The 23,972-nt window shown below is 44.2% G+C and overlaps 1 protein-coding gene across 1 annotated transcript in view; it reads right to left on the bottom strand.

Moving 5' to 3' along the window:
• PHKA2 (phosphorylase kinase, alpha 2 (liver)) overlaps nt 1-23,972 on the bottom strand; it is a 62,143-nt gene that overhangs the window by 37,628 nt on the left and 543 nt on the right. The window contains exons 2-7 of the mRNA XM_006835593.1: nt 11,488-11,646; nt 8,729-8,776; nt 8,201-8,369; nt 6,303-6,385; nt 2,556-2,636; nt 1,375-1,473 (exon numbers count right to left, since the gene is read on the bottom strand). Of these exons, the coding sequence (XP_006835656.1) occupies nt 1,375-1,473; nt 2,556-2,636; nt 6,303-6,385; nt 8,201-8,369; nt 8,729-8,776; nt 11,488-11,646 (639 nt within the window). The remainder of the gene's footprint in view (nt 1-1,374; nt 1,474-2,555; nt 2,637-6,302; nt 6,386-8,200; nt 8,370-8,728; nt 8,777-11,487; nt 11,647-23,972) is intronic.

Raw genomic sequence — 23,972 nt, 5'->3', positions numbered from 1 at the left:
ATATCATTATTGGTAAAGGGGAGGCTCAGAGAAAAAGAGGGAGACCTCCAACGAGATGGACTGGCCAAGTGGCAGCATCAATGGACTCAAGCGTGCAATGGTAATGAGGTTGGCCCAGGATCGGGCAGTGTTTCCTTCTGCTGTGCATAGGGTCACTATGAGTCGGTACCAACTCGATGGAACCTAACAACAAGAACAACAACACATCTATTAGGAGTCCTGGTATGGTGCCGCAGGATAATACACTGGACCGCAGTTCAAACCCACCAGCCACTCCTTGGAAACCATATACAGGATCGCTATGAGTTGGAATCACCTCAACAGCACTTAACAGCAAACACATCTGTTAAGACACACACTAGCCTGACTCTATTAAACTCCTCCCCTAAGAAATAGCAGACTCCCCATTAAGGACTATGTAATAGGGAAAATGGATTATGCTGGAGGGCAGGGAGAAGATGGGTAGAACACTTCAGTTGAGATTAAAGCATCTTTTTCTCCAGCTTGTCCCTCTCTGCTGGAGACAGGCACCTGCATCCACTGGAAGATCTCCATTTGGAGGTTTTGTATCAGACTCCCTTTGAGTCTAGCACAGTATCTGGCTGTTTAATGGAGCCCCCAGGATGGACCAAATCACTCCGTTCTCTGTTCTGCATTTTATATGAGGTTCTATGAGAGGGCTGCAAATCATGTGTGGAAAAACAGAATCGAAAAATAATGGAAGTTTTTCATGAACTTTCTGAAACCCTTACGTATTAGTTTGCCATTTCTCTCATCCATCCCTCTAACACCAATTCCACTCCTGCCCAATCCACCAGTCACCCCCCACCCCATGCCCTGCCCCTCACCACGTGAGCTGTGCTTGCTAGTCATTTAATTAGGAGCATTGCGAAATAAACCTGTAGGAAAGCCACCTGTTTTCAAATTTTGCCTCCAGCAAAGCACAGTTGCTGTGACAGCTGGTTCTATACATACATCAGAGGGTCTATGTTTGCATAGGACTTTCGGCATTACCAAGCCGATCCTTACAAACACCTTGTGAAGCAGGGGCAGGGCGCAGGGGGAAGGCCCTATATATGAGGAAACTGAAGGTCGAAGAACCCAAGTGCCACCAAGCTAGAAAGGTGGGGAATCTGAGCTAGAGCCACTTGAGAACTCCACTTCCCTATTCTCTGGAATGAGGAGCCATGGTAGCACAGTGATTAAGCTCTCAGCTGCTAACGGCAAGGTCAGAAGTTTGAACCCACCAGCTGCTTTGTGGGAGAGAGCCATCTGCTCCCATGAAAACTGCAGCCTGGGAAACCCTGTGGGTCAGCTCTTACATTGTCCTATAGAGTTGCTATGAGTCTGGAACACAAGAGACGAACTTGTTACCTGGCAGTGCTCAACCTCATCTGGCAGGACATGGACCACCGACTTGCGTCCTCCATGAGCGCCGAAAAGGTCCAGTTCATCAATGGCCTCAAGTGCTGCCTACAAGCACAGGTATGTGTTATTTTTTTCTTTCTAGTAAATGTGCACTCCCATATCTGTACTCCTTCTTCACTGAGTAACTTGGCATACATGTTTCACCAAAGATGATGAAACATGTCTCTATAACCTAGTTAAACAGTCCTATCATGTTCTACTATTTACAGAGGACAGGAGGCAGTCCTTTATGCTGCTGCTGCTGCTCCTGACTGCAGGAACAAGAAAGAGAAAATCATTTCCCACAATAAAATGCCTATGTGACCAGAGAATGAAGTCTTAACAACTTCATGGCATTTTGTGCGTGTGTGGTAATAATTAAAGGCATGCTCAGTTTTTCTTTCACTTTATTTTAGCCATTAACTTCTACCATGAGCATATCAGGCACTTTGGAAAGTTCATTCTTTCAGCAATAAGTACACTTTCAGTCTGTTTACCTTAACAGAGGATATTATATATATTGTTTAAACTCCAGCTCTGGATCTTTACTGTGTCCTAAAAAGTACATAAAGCTTGAGAAGGAACGGAGAGGTGGAGGAAGGGAAGGACACCAGCTAAAAGTCTATGGCAAGAGATAGAAACTGAGGGATGGAGACTGCATCTGCCCCACAGCTGTGTTTCGTTTAGCTGGAGAGTACTTTTTAATGATCTGGAATTGAAATACCTTTAGAGAAACTTTAGAGAAACACAGTTGCCAGTACTCCCCTGTCTTTGTGTATCTGGCTGGCTTCACGCATATATACTACTTGCCTACCCCAGACTACAATGTGGTCAAAGTCTTCAGCCCAATTTATGAACCCAAAAGACAGACTGACAGACACCCAGCTTCTGAAAAAACTGCCAGAGCTTCAACCCGCGGGGGATCACAATAGACAGCAAGGAAGGAGGGCACTTATTTTCTGCCACATGCAGACTGCAGCTTAGGAAACCTATATCCTTCAGTCATTTTACCTCTGATTTTCAGCATGCATCACCTGAATTTGCACCCATTTGCTGCTGAGTTTTGAAAACTGTGCTAGTCAGAATAAATACAGATTCCTGATGAAGAAAGCCATAGAAATGCCCAGAACAAACAGGGCAACTGTTACCTTGGCCATTCCAACAGAGCTTGCATTCAATTCTGGTATGCCCTGGTTCGTCTTATCTCCACGTTCCCACATTCCATAATCCTGGGGGAGAAGATGGTGGTAATCAGAGCAGGAGAAAGAGGCAAGGAAAGTGTGCTAAGGAAAAAAACGATCCCTTTATGTTACCAGGCCTTAGGAGCTATGAGGCTCTCTTCACAGACTCCCGAATTCATGGCTTTCCGTACTCATACTATGTGCTGCCTCAATTTCAGTTGATTGACCTCTGGGCAGAACTTTGGAAGTAAATCTACTCAAGTGACATAAAATGCAGGCAAAAACTGCTCTAAAATTCCTTACTCCTAAATGTTACTAATTTGCAAGAATCCCCCGATGTGTAGCAACCAATATTTTATTTTAAGATCAAATAAGGCTCTTTATTTAGCAAATCCCTTTGGGCATGTATTAAATTATAAGATGGACTAAAGAAACTTTAGCTTTCTAAGTCTAACTAGTTGAAGCCAACAAAATCATTTAAAACTATTATCTATTTTTAGCATTACCTCTTGGGGAAAAAAAAAAGTTCAGCAAATAGCTGGAGCCAAAGTCAAAACGGAGGCACAGAACAAGGCACTGCCACTGTATTTGAAAACATGTGTCCCGAACTCTTTTATCTCATATGTTCACTTAAAGGAACACAAACACTTTAAAATAATACCAAATGGATATACATAATGGAAAGATTACAACCTAACAAGCATGGGACCAATGCCAAAAAGTCGGTATATACAAGAGGGCTTCAAAAAGTTCACGGAAACATTCCGTATCTTTTAACTACATTTTTCCATGAACTTTTTGAAACCCCTGGTATATATGTATGTATTTTTATCTCTAAAGATGAACTTTTTCAAAATGTGACCATTTAGACTTACAAAGACCAGAGCAATGTCCAATTCTTCCCAGCCTGGCCTGTAGCTGAGCCCCTTTCCTTGTTTCAACCCCTGAGCCAAGTGACTCATCCTCAAAATCTGTTTGGTCAGCTCATTTCCCTGCTTCGGGGTCTAAAATGACAAACTGCCTCTGCTCCCTGCCCCAACTCCACACCCGACTTTCTTTTCTGCTATTCTCAAGTACTCACCCTTCAGTTTTGTTGTGTGCCACTGAGTCGGTTCTGACTCAAGAGAGTTTCCAAGAAGCTGCTGGTGAGTTTGAATGGTCGACCTTGTGGTTAGCAGTCCAGTGCTTATCCTACAATGCTATGCCAGGTCTGTTCTTCTGCACCCCTTCCTCTCAGGATCCCCAACACATTCTGAACCTGATGCTGCCTCTGGGATGATATTCATGTTGTTCCCCCTTCCAAATGTCCTTTGGCCTTATTCACCCTTCAAGGTCCAGCCCTTTCCATAAAAACACCTCATGTTTCTGTCAACCAGGGTTTGTTTGGCATTTTGGGCCGCATGACTCTTTGCTAGGGCTGTGGGGGTTCCCTGTGCATTGTGGAAGGTTTAGCAGCCTCCCCAGGCTCACCCACTAGATGCCAACAGTACCAACCCCTGCACTTGTGACATCCGGAAATATCTCGAAGTAAACCCACTATTGTCGGGTAGTACCTCCTCACAGTGGCCCTGTCCCCTGGGAGGTAGATGTAGCTCCTGACGGAGAATCACTGCTTTAGACCAAGGGTCAACAAACTATAAGCCTTGGGCCAACTCTAGTTTTGCAAACAGTTTTATTGGCACACAGCCACACTCATTTGTATACGTGTTGTCTATGGCAACTCTGTGCTGTAAAGGCAGAGTCAAGTAGCTGCAACGGTGATGGCCACATGGCCTACCAAGCCTAAAACATTCACCTTCTGACCCCTTCCAGAAAACGCTTGCCAACCCTTGTTTAAACAGCAGTGCTGTTCTGTGTTTAAGCCGTTTTCTACCCATACTACCCTTTTAGTCAGCTTTGCCCAGTTTCATTGTTCTCTAGGAGTCCGGCTCTACCTTCCAAACCTGAGAGTCAGCCGAGAGGAACTGAGTGTTACATACACCTGCACCCCCATTGATCTGGTCACAGGGCCAGGCTCTGGTGCTGGCAGACTGTGTGTGCTAACTGGCTCCCTGCCTGGCTTCACCTTCTTCCTGAAGGCTGGCTGGGGTGACTCTATGGCACTGCACTTCCCACTTAGGCTCGATGTGTTCAATCTCTTCATTTCAGGCTGGCCAACTACATTCCACAGGACATGTTAGGGGCAGGTCTCATTTTAAACAAGCATAATGGATTCAGTGGTTGAAATGAGTTCATTTATGTGGCCTTTCACCTTGGTTCTTTAGAAAAACAAATTGAGAGATTTTTTTTTCCCTCTAAGCCCTGAGAAATTACCTTACAGCATACTGGTTAAAAGTGCTCAAATGATAAATCGGAAAGTCAGCAGTTCAAACTCACCAGCTGCTCTACACAAGAAACATGCGGCAGTCTGTATCTGTGTCCATGTACAGTCTTGGAAACCCGGTCCTTCCTATATGGTCACAATGAGCCAAATTGACTCGACAGCACCTGGGTTCGTTTTTTACTCTAGAGGATTTGTTGCTTTTGTCCAGGTTGATTGACATTTCCTTGGCAAACTGTACACAACTTGATGGCTTAATGCTTTCTCTGTGGCCCTGGGCTGCAACCTGTTCTGTGATTGGTCTACTTTACATACCTTGCAGAGACTAGTCAATACATTTATGCAAATGAAGTGACTGTGGCCTCCTGAGGGTAAGGACTGGTCATTTTGTGGTCCTGATGGGAAGGCCATGCCTTGATACTGACCAGGAGTTTGTTTCTTTGGGCAGCCAACCCCACTGAGGTTGGAAGACAGAAAAAAAAAAAAAAAAAAAACAAAAAACCCACAAAAAACCCAGGAAGAAAGCAGAAAGGCGAAAAAGAAAGGCAAGCCATCAAAGAGGAGGTGAGGAACCTCCTAAAAGACCTGTAACACAGGGACCCTGTGGCAGTCAGTGGGGACAGCAGAAACCTGTAGCTAGGAATGTTGCTGAGAGCGCTGAACAAAACTGCTCCACTAGCTCTGAGTTGGGTCAGTTAGCAGTGGTCAGCTCAAAGGCAGAGAGGCCTGTCCTCAGGTGGCCCAGAGGGAGTATGCACAGCAGAGAGAAGGGCCTGCTTGCTTGCATGACACCAAGAGGAGCTGAAGGAGTTATCCCATTGTTCCTTAGTATTAAAGAATGGAGGGATAGCCTCTTCACTTTGGGGGAAGTCTTCCACACTTGGCCAGCATGCTTCCTGATGCTGAGTTATAGCCTGATCCCGGATTGTACCCTGCTGCTTCCTTAATAAACAGCTTCACTATAAATTCGGTCTGTGAGCTCTGTGTGGCTATTGCAATGGATTATTAAACCCAGAGGAAAGTACATAATGCCAGGGGAGAATTGGTAAAAAGGTTGGAGAGTGGAGGACCATCTGACCTTTGCCTCATAGGAATCAGCCTTGTGCTGGTGGTGATTCTCTCCGCCCCCATCTCCGCCCCTACCCTGGCCCCTGTGAAGCTCGAGGACTTCACACGCTACAGCAACAGTATGCTGGCATAACAAAACGGAGGAATCCCCAAATACCTCCCTGGCTAAAAATGGACACTGTGTATGCTCGGGTGATCGATCTCCTAACACTAAATCTCTTTATGCTCCAGTCAGGCCCACGTGGTCCAGTCCTCAAAGCACTGTATAATTTCTATTCCCTTTCACAACTGGAGCCACTGAGAAGACTACTGGGGATGATACTTACAGCAACTTTATATGCAGCTTCTATGTAAAACACAAGGTTCTGTACGAAGGCCACCTCATCGAGGGTGAAAATAATACGCAAGCCTGGAAAAGAAACAAAAACAAAAACAAAAACACGATGCTGAGGCTATGTGCCAATAGCAATCACACTTGAAAGAATTCCTGCTATTCTCATTTTCACTTTTCCTACCGAGGCACCGAAAATTAAGTCTCCAGGGAGGCTAAGCTCAGATGGACAAAGAAAGAGATGGAGAATGGGAGGGAGAGGGGGAAGAAGAAGAGAAAAATGAAAAGCTATGCTTGCTTATTGCTGCATATGTGTAGAAAAGGCTGACCAAGAAGGTGTAGGGGCTACTGGGGCCTATTAGATTTGACCAAAGAAGGTTCTAGCCAAGCAAAGATTTTAGCCTAAGGAAGCAGCTACTGTTGCTATCTCTGAGTGAGCCAAAAAGTGGGTGCATGGAGGGAAAGACAGCCCCCTCAACTCTACAAGATCGCCCCGTACCGTGGAAAATCCCATTCCCAGAACCTACCCAGCTACACATCAACACACTGATGTCAGCAGCAACCAAGTGCTTGGGTCCTTGAAAGTCCAGGGGGTTATGACAAATGTACATATTTTTAAAAGTATGAGTATGGTAAGGCTGGCGCTCTTACAATACTAGGGGGAGCTTAACTAATAAAATGTTAGGACAACAATTTGCATTATGTATGAAGAGTCTTTGAATCACGTGTATCGGAATGTATGAATAGTCTGAATCACATGTTTCAAAAGGAAGCAAACAGAGATATGATCAACGTTTGGTATCTCAACACTAGCTATAATAGCAACAACAAAAAACCTAACATGAGAAAAAAGGAATACTCAAACAAATTATCCTATATTCATTGATAAAGTCATCAAAATTACATTTATGAAGCACTTCAGGGGAAATGCTCACATTACGATGCTATACCATAACAAGACTGTTTACGTAAACAAGATGACCATAAATATGGAAAATTAACGCTTAGAAAAAGGACTTGTAGTAAACACATCCAAATGAAAACTGGCAGTGGGATCTTCTGTATTTTTTGTTGTTTTCCAAAATATCTACAATGAGCTTATATTCACTTTCTTAGCCAAAGGGTACTTTGTATAAACACAGTGTATTTACTTGACCATAATGTCACTCAGGATGTGTGACCGTCTTGGAGTCTGAAATCAGTGTAAAACCTTGAACTCAGGAGTGTCAGGTCTGTTTACTGCACAGGTAATAAGAATTCAGACACAGCAGCAGGTGACTTAACCCCAGAGGGAGTATCTACACCCGACTGTGTCCTGGGAGAGAGCACTGTGTGTGAAGACAGGCTGCAGCCTGGAGCTCGGTTGCCATTGGAGCTGGTAGCTATGGCTTCCACAGTAACAACACACACGGCGCAGCTACAACAGGCTGGCCACACAAGACTGAGTACACGGGCCAGCTCTGGAAATGACAGTTTGAAGGTAAAGTGGACAAACAGGGTGTGTCCAGAGGAGGGTGACCAGGAGAAAGAGAGCAGAGCTGAAGAGATAGGCTGCTTCTCCGGAGGAGACATTTGGATTGTTGGAGCATGGCGAAACTGAGGTGGCTCCCACAAGTCAGTGAGTGTGCGGGAAGAACAAGATGAGCAAAAAGCAGCTGACAGAGCTGTCTCAATCATCTTCGTCCCACACGTGTCCTTGGTATGCACATCACAGACACAGACGGGGTTCTAGCATTACCTGCCTGTCTGAGAGCCAAAAGCACGGACTAGGATACAGGAGCAGGCTTTTGCTTGACGTAAACAACTGACTAACTGTAAAAACTGACCGACACCCATGCCAGCCCCCTTTCTGGGTTGTCCTTCCCTGCACAACAGGCACAAAGGTCTGCTCACCTGAGGCAGTCATTTGGGCCAGGAAGAGGAGGAAGAGAGAGATGGCATCCACTTGGAGGTGGCCCCACTGGTCATCACCCACCACGGTGCTGCAAGTGGCAGTGTTGTACTTGGCATGCAGGCTGTCCTTGGTACTCTGTGTGTGTTTGAACTTCTCCACCTTCTCCACCTAGGGCAGAAGGCAAGTCAATTCCACACAGCTAAAGGGGTTCGTGGCTGGTTCCAATGCCTGCATCGGGCCTCTTACCTGCTCCCTCCAAAAGCCAAAGGGACAGAGGGCAGCTAATGTTTGCTAGTGAGCTCCACACAGAAGGGCTGTGTTGGGAGTCTTCCAAACCACCCACCAGAAATGTCCCAGCTCTTAGGAGTGACAGGTCATGCCCAAGGGCTTCCTTGTCTTCATCTCCTCAGCTGTGACTTGATAGGAACTCACTGAGAGGATAAGGGAGGGAGACAGGGGAAGGAAAGAAAGAGGGACAATGGATAAACCGTGAAAACACACTGAGTGAAGTGTGTTATCCCACCTACCTGTCTCATCATGCACTGCAGAAGCCCCCGCATCAGTTTCACCACGTTCTGCAGGAAGAAAGTGGTTTGTCACAGGCCGGGTTTCCTGCCCCATGACCACAGCCTTCTTACCTCCACAAGTGCGTTCAGCTGGTGCTGCCGGAGACTTCAGAAGAGGCAGATCCCCAGCATGGACAAGTATTCTGATTGTTTGTGTCATTTCCACTTGTCCACTTCATCACAGAGAAAGAAAAATCTTTGACCAATTAAGTGACTTATCTTAAATTAAGGGACTGTGGACCAGATGGCACCTTCTAGCTCAACAGTACAGTGACTCAGGGACAGTCTGGCAACATAATTTCCCATAATTCCCCTGGGGCTTTATGCCACTATTCTCAGTAATTTCCTTTCATTGTTCTAAGGATGAATTAAGTCCACCCCACCTGCCCAAAAGTACCGATGCTCTGCCAAAATAGGCATTTGTGACATCATTACTGGACTAGTGAGTAAAGCTCATACAAAATGAAAGTGGCAGCCAGTATTACTGAATAATATGATGTACTGAAACCAATTGCTATTACTGCTATTATAAATAATAGGGGGGCAGTTATGTACAATGGAGTCAGTTCTGACTCCTAGCGACCCTGTATAGAGTTACTAAGGCTGTAAATGTTTATGGGAGCAAAAAGTCTCATCTTTCTCCCATGGAACTGCTGGTAGTTTCAAACTGCTGACCACGAGATTCAACAGCCTGAGTTACTCTATTAGGCGTGATGCCTAGGCATTGTATATAGCACTTGATCTGGATTATCTCTATTTCTTGCAACTACTTTAAGAGGTGGAGATGATTCTTACCCCATTTTGTAGAAGAGGAACCTCAGGCTGAGAGAGCTGAAGTAACACTGCTAAAGCAACAGCTGGCAATGGGTGGAGCAAGACCGCCTGTGCACACACTTGGTCTGATTCTAGACTTCCCATTTTTTAGCACCACTGCATGCCACCCTCACTTCTTCCACCATTCAGGCCCATTTAAAGACTGGACTTAGTTTGTTCTGTTGAGACCACCAGAAACTGACTTTATGAGTTTCTAGAGGAGGAGATCTTTTGTGGGTCCAAGTAGTGTGACTGAAAGCAGCTCCCACCCAGGGGCACGAGAGCCTCAGCCTCCTCTCTTACAGAACATACACGACTTGATAAAAGGCTACAAAAGTTGACTTCCAGTGAAAAGTCTGGAATGACTTGTGCTTCAGATCCTTCTACCTCAAAAATAAGAAGGTTCTAGAACATCACTTCACTTTATGCCATATACTCTCCCAGAGCAGAGAGCAATACCTCCTAATTATAAGGTCTACATGCACTGTGGTAACGAACATTGCCTACAGGATCTAGCATAAATGCTTGTCAACTGAATTCCCCTCAAAGAGAGAAAAGTTAGTTCCATTACCATAAGTATGGAGGTTCCCAATGTGGGGGTGAGGCATTTTGCTTGTCACAATGGCAGGGCATGGGGAAGGTAGCTGGCATTTAAGGAGTAGGAGCCTGGGACACTAGATGTCCAACACTGCATGGGCCGGTCTCACACAATGAAAGGTGGTACTACTCAAGCACGAGGGTTCTACTTTCTCTACATTCTCACTAACACTTGCTACTTTCTGTTTTTTTTAGTAACAGCCATCCTAGTGGGAGTGAAGTGGTATCTCATTGCGGTTTTGATTTGTATTCCCCTACTGACTAAATGACATTGAACATCTTTCCATGTGCTTGTTGGTCACTTCTATATTTTCTTTACAAAAAAAAAAAAAAAAAATGTGTACTTGAATCCTTTGCCATATCCTTGTACATTGCAGGTAGAAATGTAAAATGGCATGAATACTGTGGAAAGCAAGTTGGCAATTCTTCTAAACATTAAATACAGAACTACCATATAACCCAGAAATTCCACACCGAGGTACATTCCTAAGAGACCTGAAAACAGGAACTGTACCCGATAACAGTATACCAATGTTTGCTTTATTCCCAATACCCAAAAGGTGGAAACAACACTACTGTACATTCATCATCAGGTGAGTGGATAAACAAAATGTGGTCCATACATACAATGGAGTATTCCTCGGCCATAGACAGAAATGAAATGCTGACACATGATGTGAGTGAAGTAAGTCAGGCACAAAAGGATAAATACTGTACTGTCCCAACAACTGGTGTATGAAATCTCTAGAACCCGCGAATGTACAGGGTTGGGGAAGGGGCCAATGGGAGCTACTGCAGAAACTGAAAAACTGTGGGAAATGGATAGCGGCGCTGGTTGCACAACACTGCGAATGTACCTCATGTCACACTCAATTCCAACTGTACACTTAGATATGGTAAAAATGGCAAACTTTCTGTTGGATCTATTTTACCACAACAGAGCCTTAAAAGTCTTATTTGTTTAGTATAATACTTTGTATAGAAATAGGTATAAAATTGATAGAGGATATATAACAGAAATAGGAACATAAACATCCAAATTTCTAACCCTAAAGCACCCATTTAGCTAGTTAGCTAGTTAGCTAAATGGGTGCTTTAGGGTTAGAAATTTGGATGTTTATGTTCCTATTCAGTGTGATTGTACTGATTTATAGAAGGAATTTTTTGAGACAGAGAGACAACTGGAAGGCTGCTGCTTAAGTGCCTCTCCAAGAGATGGGATCACAGAAATGCAGTCGACACCAGCACTACACTATTCTGTAAAGCTATTTCCATGTAAACGTTCAGCTCAAGACGGCAACCCCCATTACCTGCTCCAGCTCATAGGCCTTGGCCTTGTCCTCGTCACGGTCAGCATTCTTGCGGTAGGCCATTCCCAGGCCCCACACAGCCAGGATACTGTAGATGTTGTCCCGTACCCAGGCATCCTTCTGCTCATGGCTGGCTGACAGCAGCCCCGTGACAGGATTCTACCAGAGAAGGACACAAAATGACTGGACATCATGCTGCCCACAGCCCCTGTGCAGTGAATGCTCACCCTAAGAGGGCAGAACAAGGAATCAGGAGACCTGGGTTCCAGTCCTTGCTTGCCACTAACAGTGTGATCTTGGGAGAGAGAGAGGTCACATAACTTCTCTGGACATCAGTTTCCTCACCTGTATAATAACAAGGGTATCAGACTCAAAAATCTCTAAGGAACTGGCTACTCTTATGATCTGATTTTTTCACTCTCAGATGAATCATACTGTTGCAGGTTACAAAAAAGAAGAAACAGTAAACAGAAAAAGCTTGCAAGGTGCTCACTTATCTATGCATTGAAGACTTTAGTCTTCTTGGGTCTTTGTGTTTCTGCACCAACTGGTAAAGCATTGACCTTGGGGGCACAAGATCTAGACCTTGGGTCCTACCCCATCACCTGGGCTACTAGGTCAGGGAAGGCACTTAACCAAGAGGACATCTGGGATCCTGTTGACCTATGATATCATCAGCACTTGAAAAGGCTACTGAGTCATCAAAAGTCAGTTCTACAGACAAAAACTTGTACACGAATGTTCACGGCAGCCAAAAAGCAGAAATAACCCAAATGTGTGTCAACTGAAGAATGAATAAACAAATTGTGCTAAACTCCTCCAATGGGCTATATTGTTTGGCCATAAAAAGGAATGAAGTCCTGATACACGCCACACGTGGAGGAACCTTGAAAACATTGGGCTGAGTGAAAGAGGCCACACATACCGCACAATCCCACTTACAGAAAACATTCAGAACAGGCAAACACAGAGACAGGGAGCAGATTAGTGGCTACCAGAAGGTGGGGGAGGGGAGAGGGGAGAGGGCATGCTTAATGTGCACAGGGGTTCCCTTTAGGAGGATAAAAACATTCCAGAGCTAAATAGAGGTGGTGAAAACAACACTGTGTATGTACTGAATGCCAAATGGGTGAATTGCATGGTATGTGAATTTTATGTCCATAAAGCTATTATTTTTAAATGTCACCGTAGGATCAAAACTGGACTGCTAACTGCAAGGTTGGCAGTTCCAAACCACCAGCCGCTCCTTGGAAATTCTCTTCAGGGTCACTATGACACAGAATCAACTTGACAACACTTAATGACGACGACAAATATCAGAAAAGCACCAGTCACTCTCAGAAACCCTACACATCCTTGTCAGCTTCAAAAAATATTGCTCAAAGGACATATTATTTATAAAAGGACTCACGCTGATGACCTGAAAGCAGCAGTCAAGAAATCAATGACATACTGCATTAGGCAAATCTGTTACACAATACCTCTTTACAGTGTTCAAGAGCAAAGATGCTAGTTTGAGGACTAAGATGCACGTGACCCAAGCCATGGAATTTTCAGTAACCTCATATGCATGTGAAAGTTGAACCATGAATAAAGAAGACAGTAGAAGCATTGATGCATTTGAATTATGGTGCTGAATACTCAAAGTCCCATGGACTGCCAGAAGAACAAAGAACTCTTGTCTTGGAAGATGGGTAGCCAGAATGCTCCTTAGAAGTTAGGATGGTGAGACTTCGTCTGATACTGTGGACATGTTATCAGGAAGGACCAGTCCCTGGAGAGGGACATTATGCTTGGTAAAGTGGAAGGTCAGTGAACAAGAGGAAGGACCCCTCACCCAATGAGATGGATTGACATTGTGGCAGCAGCAATGGGCTCAAGCGTAACAACAATTCTGAGGATGGCGCATGAACAAGCCGTATTTCGTTCTGTTGCACATAGGGTCACTATGAGTCAGAACCGACTTGACAGCACTTAACAACAACTACCAGAGTTATTAGGTTAAAAAAACAAAACAAAAACTGGGCATAGTTTCAAATGACCCCATCTAAGGAACTACACACTTCACTTTCTCCTTTAATAAATCTACGAAAAGATCTAAACTCAATTAATATCGCTCTCAGGGCTAACAACATTCATTGTACCGACATAGTTCTGTGCAGTCAACAACTATAAATCAACCAGAATGGAAGTCTAGGAAATGGCTGAGAGAAGTTATAAGTCGTCTTCAAATAGTGGGTTACTGATGCTCTTTGTTAAAGACAATACTCACCAACAACGTACACTGAAAACATCTTTACCTGTTCTAAGGCCTGTTGGGTAACGCTAGGATAGGATATCACCAGGAGACTCAGATTAAGACTCAAAGCCCCTTCCTGGCATTCCTGAGTCCGTGGAAACCAACAGCCTTCTGATGACACAGCAGTGTGGTTTGGATTATGAAATGCCACTGTCGTGTTAACTGAAAGCCACATCATTTCTCATTTACTTTGGGCTTAACTGCTAAAGTGGATGCCTTGTTAGCCACCCAAAGCTACACTGTGCCCATCCTTCCTCCCACTCCCCCAACACACGCACCCTGTTCCACTATAGGGAGGCAGCTAGGGTGTTTCTATATGGTTGCTCTGGTCAGAGCTACCTCTCACCTGACTCATTTTTCCAGAATGCCCCCAACCCTTTGCTAGCAGCAAGGATGTGTTTGGAAAGATCTCCACATCCAAGTCTAAGTATACATGAGTCATGTTAAATTGGGATGCTACTGCATTCAGCAAAAGAAATACTTACTTTATGATTTGTTTCCCTTTAAGTCTAAAAAAACAATGCAGGGTGTTGGAAGATATGGGTGGTTCCATTTTGATGTGATTTATAGAAATGAAAGTTATTGCAGATCAAGAGAAACCTTAGTCTGCGGTCCCTTTTTACAATCCAGTGGTTTTGTCAGTCTGATGGGTATGTAGTGCTATCTCATTGCTACCTTTGCCAGAGACTCAGCTTCAAAAGTAAAGAGAACTCCAAGCACTCAGGAGACAGGAAAACAGGACAGAAAAGAAAAACAGTATTGTCAAGCCTATTCAGACTCATGGTGTGATAGTTAAGGTTTTATGTTAACTTGACTAGGCCAGGATTTTTAGTGATTTGGAAGTTGAGAGGTGGCTATCCCCATAGTGAGATCTAATATAGTGTAGTTAACTCTATGTGACTGGCTGTGAACATTGTTGTTAACTCTATGGTGATTGGCTATGAGCAGCGAAACAACTGAAAGGATATTTCCCCAGGGGTGTGGCCTTCTTCCAATATAATGGACACTCAAGCAAAGCTTGCTTGCTTTCTGCTGGGTCTGGATCTTGCATCTGAGTTATTATCCAATCTATGGTTCTTTGGACTTGAACCAGTGGCCTGCTATTAATGTCTTTTTGCAGTCGGACCTGTGAGGTTGGCCCAGGATCGGGCAATGTTTCATTCTACTGTGCATCAGGTTGCTATGAGTTGGTACCAACTTGATGGCACCTAACAACATACACACACACATATATGGTGGTGGTGGCTGTGTGCCATGGAGTCAGTTCCAACTCATAGTGGCCCTGCATAGGGTTTCCGGGGCTGTAAATCTTTACTGGAGCAGGAAGCCTCATCTTTCTCCTGCAGAACAGCTGGTAGTTTTGAACCGCTGACTTTGAGGTTAGTAGCCCAACTCATAACCACTTGCTACCAGAGCTCATATATATATATATATGAATACATATACATACATATATATACTTACATATACATATATATACTTACATATACATACATACAAGGAACTCTGGTAGCGTAGTGGTTACGAATCGGGCTGCGAACCTTAAGGTCAGCGGTTCGAAACTACCAGCCGCTCCGCGGGAGAAAGATGAGGCTTTCTACTCCTGTAAAGATTTACACCCTTGGAAACCCTGTACAGGGTCGCTATGGGTCGGACCCGACTCGATGGCACTTAACAACAACAACAATACATACATACATAGATAAGTTTCACTGCTCTTGCTTCTCTAGAGAACCCAGCCTAAGACACATGGCAACCCCTTGTGTCAGAGCAGAAGGGTGCTTGATAGGGTTTTCAGTGGCTAGGTTTTCAATAGTAGACTGCCTTTCTTTCAAGGTGCTCCTGGGTGGACTAGAATCACCAACCAAATACATAAACTATTTGAACCATCTTAGCAATACTAACTCTTCCAATCCAGATGTCTTTCTGGTATAGTCTTCAGCACTGTTCCCATCCTTTAACTTTCCTAAGAGCAAAGTCTGTTCTTTACTACTCTAACTCAAAGTCCTGGCCTAGTGAGGTGCTCGGGAAATAAATGAATAAACATATAATAAAGGTTGTATTTTTCCTGATTTATAGTCTAAAATATCTCCTAAAAATAATTTAAAAATGGAGATAGTATCTATTTAAATATATTTGTATTTTACAGAGATAATACAAGCAATATGCCTTTTAAATGTGCTTTTTATTATTATTAAACCCATGTCCCTGTCTATTCTTTCTTCAGGAAGCCCTGAAGAAGCAAGGCAGGCATGCCCAATGTGAACCAGGGCAATGATTCTCGCAGAAGGTAGAGCCCTCATTTTTTTATTTCAAAGGAGCTGTTGTTGTTAAGTGCCATTGAGTTGGTTCCGACTCATAGCGACCCTGTATAGGGTTTCCAAGTAGTGGCTGGTGAGTTTGAACTGCCAACCTTGCAGGTCAAACTGACCTTCAGTCCAGCGCATTATCCTGCAGCACCACACAGAGGGAGCCCAACAGGAGAGCTGTTCCAAGCAGAGAAAGCAACTTTTTGCTTGGCTCGGAGACAAGAGATGAGTGAATTATTGCTGCCCAGCTCAGAATCTCCAGTGTGGACAAAACAGACTCAAGATTTCCTAAATTGCTACATGAGACCCATCACAGGCTAACTCTTCCTCCCACATCCAAACTAATCACCTGACACTCCCTAGTCAGAGAGCCCTCCAGATAATACCAACTAACAACATTGGCCCCAGGTGGTCAGTTCTTGGCGCTCTGCAGGACAGAGGTCAGAGGTTTGTCTCACCCCACCTTCATCCTTTTTCTCCTTTGGATTAAGAATAGCTAAATGCATGGCACTGCCTTATTGCTCCGTTCTGAGGGAGGAGAGTATAGTTATATCCTTCAAATGAAATATCTAAAAGGGGCCAGGATAAATGTCAGGAAAAAAAAGTGATTACGTACTACTATGTTGATAAAGTCAAAAGCAGCAAGTGAAAAATTCTATCACAAAAAAACCTGAAAACAGAAACATTGGCCAAGATCATCTGTTGTACTGGAATTTTGTTTTAGCAACTATCATTCCAAATATTGGAATCCTGGGGTGGCGCTGTGGGTTCATGCGCCAGACTGCAAAGCCGTTTGAACTGCAAGGTCGCTGGTTCAAGCTCACCAGCTGCTCCTCGGAAACCCTATACAGGGTCGCTATGGGTCAGAACCGACTCGACGGCACTTAACAACAACAACAATTACAAATATTGAGGGACAGAAGGGCAATGCCTTAGGTTTGCGACGTTTTTAAAGCGTAAATTATGTAAGCGTTTGTCTAAAAGTGATCGCAGCTCTGTAATTGAGACTACTGGTTGTGTAACACTTGTTTTTGCATTTCTTTAAAAGATGGATTTAGCACAATGTGGTAAGTAAACGTCAGACAGTTCAGAGAATAATCTTGAAAATTTCAGCTTTAATGAGCAGCAGCCTCATTCTTAACCCACAGGGAGCACAGGTAGGCCATTCTCACTTTCAAATGGTATCTTTTTCTCAGTTGCTGCTTTAATAGGCTTTCTCCTCTGGGTGTACAAATAACTTGCACAAGTTGTCAGCTGTCTGGGGCCAGGCATTTGCACCACCTCAAATGACTGAATGGTGGATTCCAGGGACAAGAACTGGGTGGGAGCCAAGCATTCCAGGCATCCACTTCATTCCAGCTCTGTCCTAGACCCCAACAATCATCTTAAAACTTTCAAAACTCACAGAAACCCCGAGTCCTTTAGTGACAGTCAAATGTGCTAACAACTTTACCAGGTTCCTAACCTGTTGTTGGAGTCCTGCTGTGGCGTTGTGTGTTAATGCCCTGTACTGCAAGGTCGGTCTGATTCTCAAGGTCTGAGGTTCAAGCTCACCAGTTGCTCCTCAGAAACCCCATACAGGGTTGCTGTGGGTCGGAACCAATTCGATTCAAAATCATAATGACCCTACAGGACAGAGAACTGCCTTCCAGGGTTTCCAAGGCTGTCATCTTTACAGAAGCTGACAGCCATAGCTTTCTTCCACAGAGCTGCTGGTGGGTTTGATCAGCCAACCTTTCAATTGGCAGTCTAATGCTTAGCCACTGCACCACTAGAGCTCCCAACCACTCTCCTGTAAACCAAAAAAAACTCACTGCCATCAAATAATTTCTGCAATTCTTTGTCTTTTGTGGCAGTTTCTGTAGACACTTATAGAACACATTCAAACTCAGTGGGGCTGGCTGTAGGGGCTTCCTACCTAATACCTGGAGTCTACAGTCGTCAGGATTCACTGGAGGCTACGCTGTGACTTTCATCTGAACAGAACTGCGGATGACTGACTTCTAGTCCATTGGGTTCGACTGGGAGAATCACTCTGCATCTAGTCTCTTAACCTTAGGGTGTCTTCAGGCATCTGCTGGCAGGCTTTGGGGTGAAGTGGAATCCTGTGACCTTTTGCATGAGTATTTTTCTCAGGACAGGGTAGGTTGATTCGGCTTTCATAAAACTCAAATGGGCCCATAACGACTGCATCTGATGAAGAAGCACTTCTCTAAATGCATTTTATGGCTATTATGTTCCTCCATCCATTGTGAGAAACATGGTATTTCCCTAATTAGTAGTTGTTGTGATGACATTTAAATATAAGTGACAAGGACAACATGCTAGAATTAAATAGAACATTTCAAGAAATAGTCTATTAAATAGACTTACTATTTTAACACACAGAGTAAGGAGAAGGCAACATTACTGGATACAGCAATCTGATCTATCTAAAGCATCTCTCGCCACTCCTCCAGCCTGATCCCAACAAGACAGAGCTTACCACGGGGCTGTCAGCTCACCAGAAGGAAGGATGGCCTGGACAAAGTCCCTCGGATGCCTTTGGCTGGAGTTCTGTAACTGGGAAGGAGACTAGAAGATCTGACTAGATGATCGTTTGGGTCCCTGCAAAGCTTGAGACAACTGTAAATCTCTCCCCATTATGGGCTGCTGTAGTTTGCGCTTTCTAAGTGGAGGAATCTGGACCTTTTTTTCCCCCTAATGACTCAGAGTGGGAAAAGGAGCACAGCAATAAGCTCTCCTCTGTGTCCTACTCAAAAAGAACTAAAGTTAGGAGATGGTCTGCCACCAAGGGCTCTGTTTCTGAAATCGACACCCAGGTCACACAAGCCTGTCAGACCATGCACTAAGAAGGCCCCCCTCTGCCCTTAATTGGACTAGCCACCTGCAAAACTTGTGCTCTTCGCTGCTCCACACTTTTCTCTCTCCCAGAGCCATTATGAGATTCATTCTTCCGAGAATCAATTGGACTTTTGACAAGGGAGAGACAGACTGCAGTAACTTTGGCCCATTTTCTTTTTATGGGCGTGCAATTCAGTTCAAAGAAGCCCGTGAAGAGGGTTATGTGGTCCAGGCCTTCTTACTAATTTTACTACTAACAGCTGCCATACATTAAATGCACATGCTTGTGACGCAGTAGGTTAATGTCCTGGGTTGCAGAGTCGTTTTGAACCATGAGGTCAGAGGTTCAAGCTCATCAGCCACTCCTGTACAAGGTTGCTATGAGCTGGAACCAACTCGATGACACCACAACAGAGCATAAAACAGACTAGTATTAAACACTTTATGTCAGTCATTTATTCTTTGGATCAACAAATGCATTTAAGAGCTCTACAATTACCAGGTACTAAGAGCTAAGAAAGGGATACTGGTAGCGTAGTAGATTATAAGTTGGGCTGCTAACCGCACGGTCAGCAGTTCGAATCTACCAGCTGCTCCACGGGATAAAGGTGAGGCTTTCTGCTCCTATAAAGATTTACAACCTTGGAAATCCTATACAAGGTCGCTATGAGTCAGAACCGACTCCACAGCACACAACCACCACCACAGGATAAGAAAGGAGCCCTGGTAGTACAATGGTTCAGCACTTGGCTACTAACCAAAAGGCTGGCGGTTAAAACCTACCTAGTGGCTCCATGGGGGCAAGAGCTAGCAGATCTTTTTCTCCCACAGAGCAACTAGTGGGTTCAAACCGCCAACCTTTTGGTTAGCAGCTGAGCATGCTTAACCACTGAGCACGAGGGCTCCCAGGCAAAATCTGGCTCTTCATCTACTGAGAGGATGCAGCTGTATAGCTGACTGTGGCTGGAGAAAAACACAACCATGCTGACTGAACGTGCTTTAAAGTACTGACGCTTAGTGCTGCCTGATGGAGTCCTGGTGTGGAGCTGCGGGTTAATGCGCTAGACTGCAAGGTCAGTTTGAACCGCAAGGTTGGTGGTTCAAGCTCACCAGCCGCTCCTCAGAAACCCTATACAGGATCGTTATGAGTCAGAACCAACGCTACGGCACTTAACAACAGAGATGCCTGACAATCAGACTAGAAATCCTTGATTTATTCACTTTCTTACTCTCCTGAAGGACTACACTTACTCCACACTTACCAATTACCTTGTTATCTGACATTTCACATTTTTGGCTACAGTAAAACAACAACACTCTACTGATTATTCTGCACATTAACAATGGACATCTGACAGTAACGAATGCCAAGGTACAAAGTGAGAGTAAGCTGGCTGTGAGGGTTATGTGTTAACACGGCTGGGCCAGGATTCTCAGTGGTTCGGCAGTAATGTAATGATGGAATCAGTCTCCATTTGGTGAACTGATGTGGTCATAACTGATGTGGTCATCTTCCATTCTCACATAATGCTGATTTTCACATAATGATCTGGTCTTTGGAACCTAACTATGTTGAGAAGTGAGGAGCAGGTGTATCCCTTGCTCCTCAAACCTCCAATAGCACCTCTCTATCCATACTCTTAGGGAGCTCTGATAGTGTAGTGAGTTACAAGTTGAGCTGCTAACCTCACGGTCAGCAATTTGAAACCACCAGCTGCTCTGTAGGAGAAAGATGAGGCTTTCTGCTCCCATAAAGATTTACAGCCTCAGAAACCCTATACAGGATTGCTATGAGTCGGAACCAACTCCATGGCACACTACCACCATCATCCATACTCTTAGCCGCTTGCCATGCCTCATGCTTCACTAAGAAAGTGAAACAATGGAAACATACCAGACCTTCCCCTGTTTTGATGAGTAAGCAAGCTATGCTCCTCCTCTTTGGTCACATCATCCATGCAAGGATTGATTCCAGAAATTCCTACTCTCACATATTCATTATCAGTATTTTCCTGTCTACTATAGATCCTTCCCGCCAAGAGAATTTCTCACCTTTATTGCATAAATATTTGATCCATGCGCTATGGTTTTGCTATCGCATTCTTCTAATTTTAAATTCTGCTGTCACTAAAAAGCTGTATTAGTCACTGTCCTGGTCTCTTTTAATATACCAAATAATCTGCAGTTACAGTAGCTACTGTTCGGATCACTGCTTTTCTTTCTGATCCATATATCGCCACTTAACTCTTACAAAGTTATTAGTTCTTACCTGGACCAAAATGAATCGAGAAATTTAGTTTTTAGGAAACCAGCAGAGTTTTGAAGATACTCCTTAAAGTATATATTTATAATATCAGCCCTGCATAACCCTTTCCTTCCATGACTTAAAGATTCATATAACATTTAGCAGAAAGTTTATTTGGCAAATGACCAATGGGAAACTGTCTTCCTTTTCACAGATACAGGAAAAGGAATTAGTTGGCACGTTAGCTGACATGAACAAGCTAACCAAAAACTGATTGAGTTGGACATGTTTAACACGGAATGATTCCTAACAAGTAAAATGAATATAAAGTTGATCTCAAATTTAAGAGCAAACCAGAAACAGAGTTCAGAACTTGAAGCAGCTGACACTGAAAAACGCCTCATAAACATCTGTACACATCTGTAAGAGAAAATGGGGAGATACGACAGAAACTGTAGAAACTAGTCACGCAGCTGGTTCATTTTTCACAGTGGTTAGGTGACCTGCCTAGGAGCACTCAGAGAAAATGATGAGGCACTGAATAAGCTAGGGCTCACTCTGGGAAGACTAGCTGGTGAGGAGAGATGGGAAGGAGGTAAGAAGCAGCACAATTCTACTTGTACATGAATGAGATTTCCCAGTCAAACCATGCTCAGAGTTCTGATTAGTCCAAAGAGCAAATGCAGCACAAACACAAGGGCTTCTCATCAACTACCCACAAAATAAATACACCGAAAGCTCAGGCAACTTTTTTAATCATTAAAATGTTGGAGAGTAAAGTCCAACCCTGCTGATTTGCTTTTTAATGAGAGGGCAGTCCTTTTGCTCCTGGGGTCAAGAGCTGGTTCATTAGCATGGCTCAGGGTCTGCAGGAAGAACTGCATCAACAAGGACTCTGTCTATCTTGCACGCATCTGGGGCACTGATTGATGTAAATGGCTCAGGTCTCTGTGCTTAAGGAACTCATTGTGTCAGGGGGAAAAAGAAATTATGTTCAAGGATGAGAAAACAGCCAAGGACTTCAGGAAAGGGAGCATCATGAGCCAGGGTGGTCAGGTGAGGGGCATTAGGCCTGGGTAGTAACATGTGACCTATCTCAAAGTCATAGTTATTGTTGTGAAGTGCCGTCGAGTCGATTCCAACCCATAGCAACCCTGTATAGGGTTTCTAAGGAGCAGCTGGTGAGCTTGAACCACCAACCTTGCAGTTCAAATGACTTTGCAGTCTGACACATTAGCCCACAGTGCCACACCAGGACTCCAGGTCTCAAAGTCATAGAACCACCAAAAACAGTTCTATAAACTGATTGTCCTCTAGATGCCAAGCAATGTACCGGGCACTAGTTTTAGTTTTGTTGGGCTTTTTGTCACAACTCAATAGAGATGCTATTGTGCCCATTTTACAGATGAGGGCGTGAACTCGGAGAAGTTAAGTAAGAGTTACATATGTCGTTCAATGCTGAGCAGGGGATTCAAAGCCAGGTCTGCTACAAGAACCACGTTTCATTAGTTGTCCCTTCTATTGTAACGCAGGGCAAGTCTAACTCAGATTTTAAAACACTCTGCCAACATAATTACAATCTATTCCAAGGAGGATAGCAGAAAAGCACCTCAGTTTGCCTGCCTACCCCTTCTTGAATTCACAACTTGAGTGTCAACTCTTCTAGACCTTCACCCCTGTCACCCAAACTCAATTAGGGGTCATTCCTCAAGGCTCCCAAAATAAGGACCACAAATCCTTCATGCATAATTCCAAAAAGCAAGAAGCTCTGAAGAGTGTTTTTCCTAAGTGTGAAGCAAACTCAGTTGGTGGCAAAAGATGAAGCGAACCAAATTTCAGTCTTCTTCCATTCAGTGGAAATATTCATGTTTCAATGTGGAAATAATGCATATGATTAAGAGGTGCAGCCCACACTTCACAGCAATTATCAGAAACCCTATACAGGATCGCTATGGGTCAGAACCAACTCGATGGCACTTAATGACAAAAAACAACAGAGCATATGCATACTACCTTTTGAAACTTAAATATTTCTGATTTGTAAACCACATCTCAGTCCAAGGACTCTGAACTTGTACCCTATCCATAAATGTCACCACATTTCTTCTTGGTAAACCCAGCATATGGCTAAATGCCTTGCATATATAATAGGTGCCTCACAAATATTTCCTGAAATGAGGAAACAAGATGAGAAATTGGATAAGAAAGGAAAAATGGCCAGCAGCTGGGAGTGACCATGGTTCCCAACTTGCAAGCCAAGCCTTTGACCAACTAATACCACTTCTTTCTGGGACTCTGGTGATCCTAAAAATAGTTGCTGCTGATTGAGGGCAAGCAACCTAGTTGGTGTGCTCATTATGAATATAAATAGTCCAGTGGGCTTACATGATGGGTCCACACGTAACTTTAGCCCCGTAGTACAAAATGTAGCAGGCATAGTCAAACCTCGGAGACCACAGAGACTTTCACAAGACCCCTTGAACTTAGTCTCAAACCTGGGTTTTGGTCTGCCCTTGCTTTATGGCCTATAGTGTTCTCATCAGTAAATTAGCAACCAGAGTGGGCCCCCCCAGGGAGGTCTCTATTAAGGTAATTCATGGGAAGGGCAGCAGGAATCAGCTGCACACCCCCAAATCCAGTGCAAACCTCAGAGGCAGCTTCACTCTTGTTTACTGCCCCCTAAGTCCTGAGTTAAGGAGCTCTGGTAGCGTAGTGGTTACGAATCGGGCTGCGAACCTTAAGGTCAGCGGTTCGAAACTACCAGCCGCTCTGCGGGAGAAAGATGAAG

The sequence above is a fragment of the Chrysochloris asiatica genome, unplaced genomic scaffold (assembly GCF_000296735.1).
Source record: "Chrysochloris asiatica unplaced genomic scaffold, ChrAsi1.0 scaffold00018, whole genome shotgun sequence".
NCBI lineage: Eukaryota > Metazoa > Chordata > Mammalia > Afrosoricida > Chrysochloridae > Chrysochloris > Chrysochloris asiatica.
This window is presented reverse-complemented; position numbering and strand designations above follow the sequence as displayed.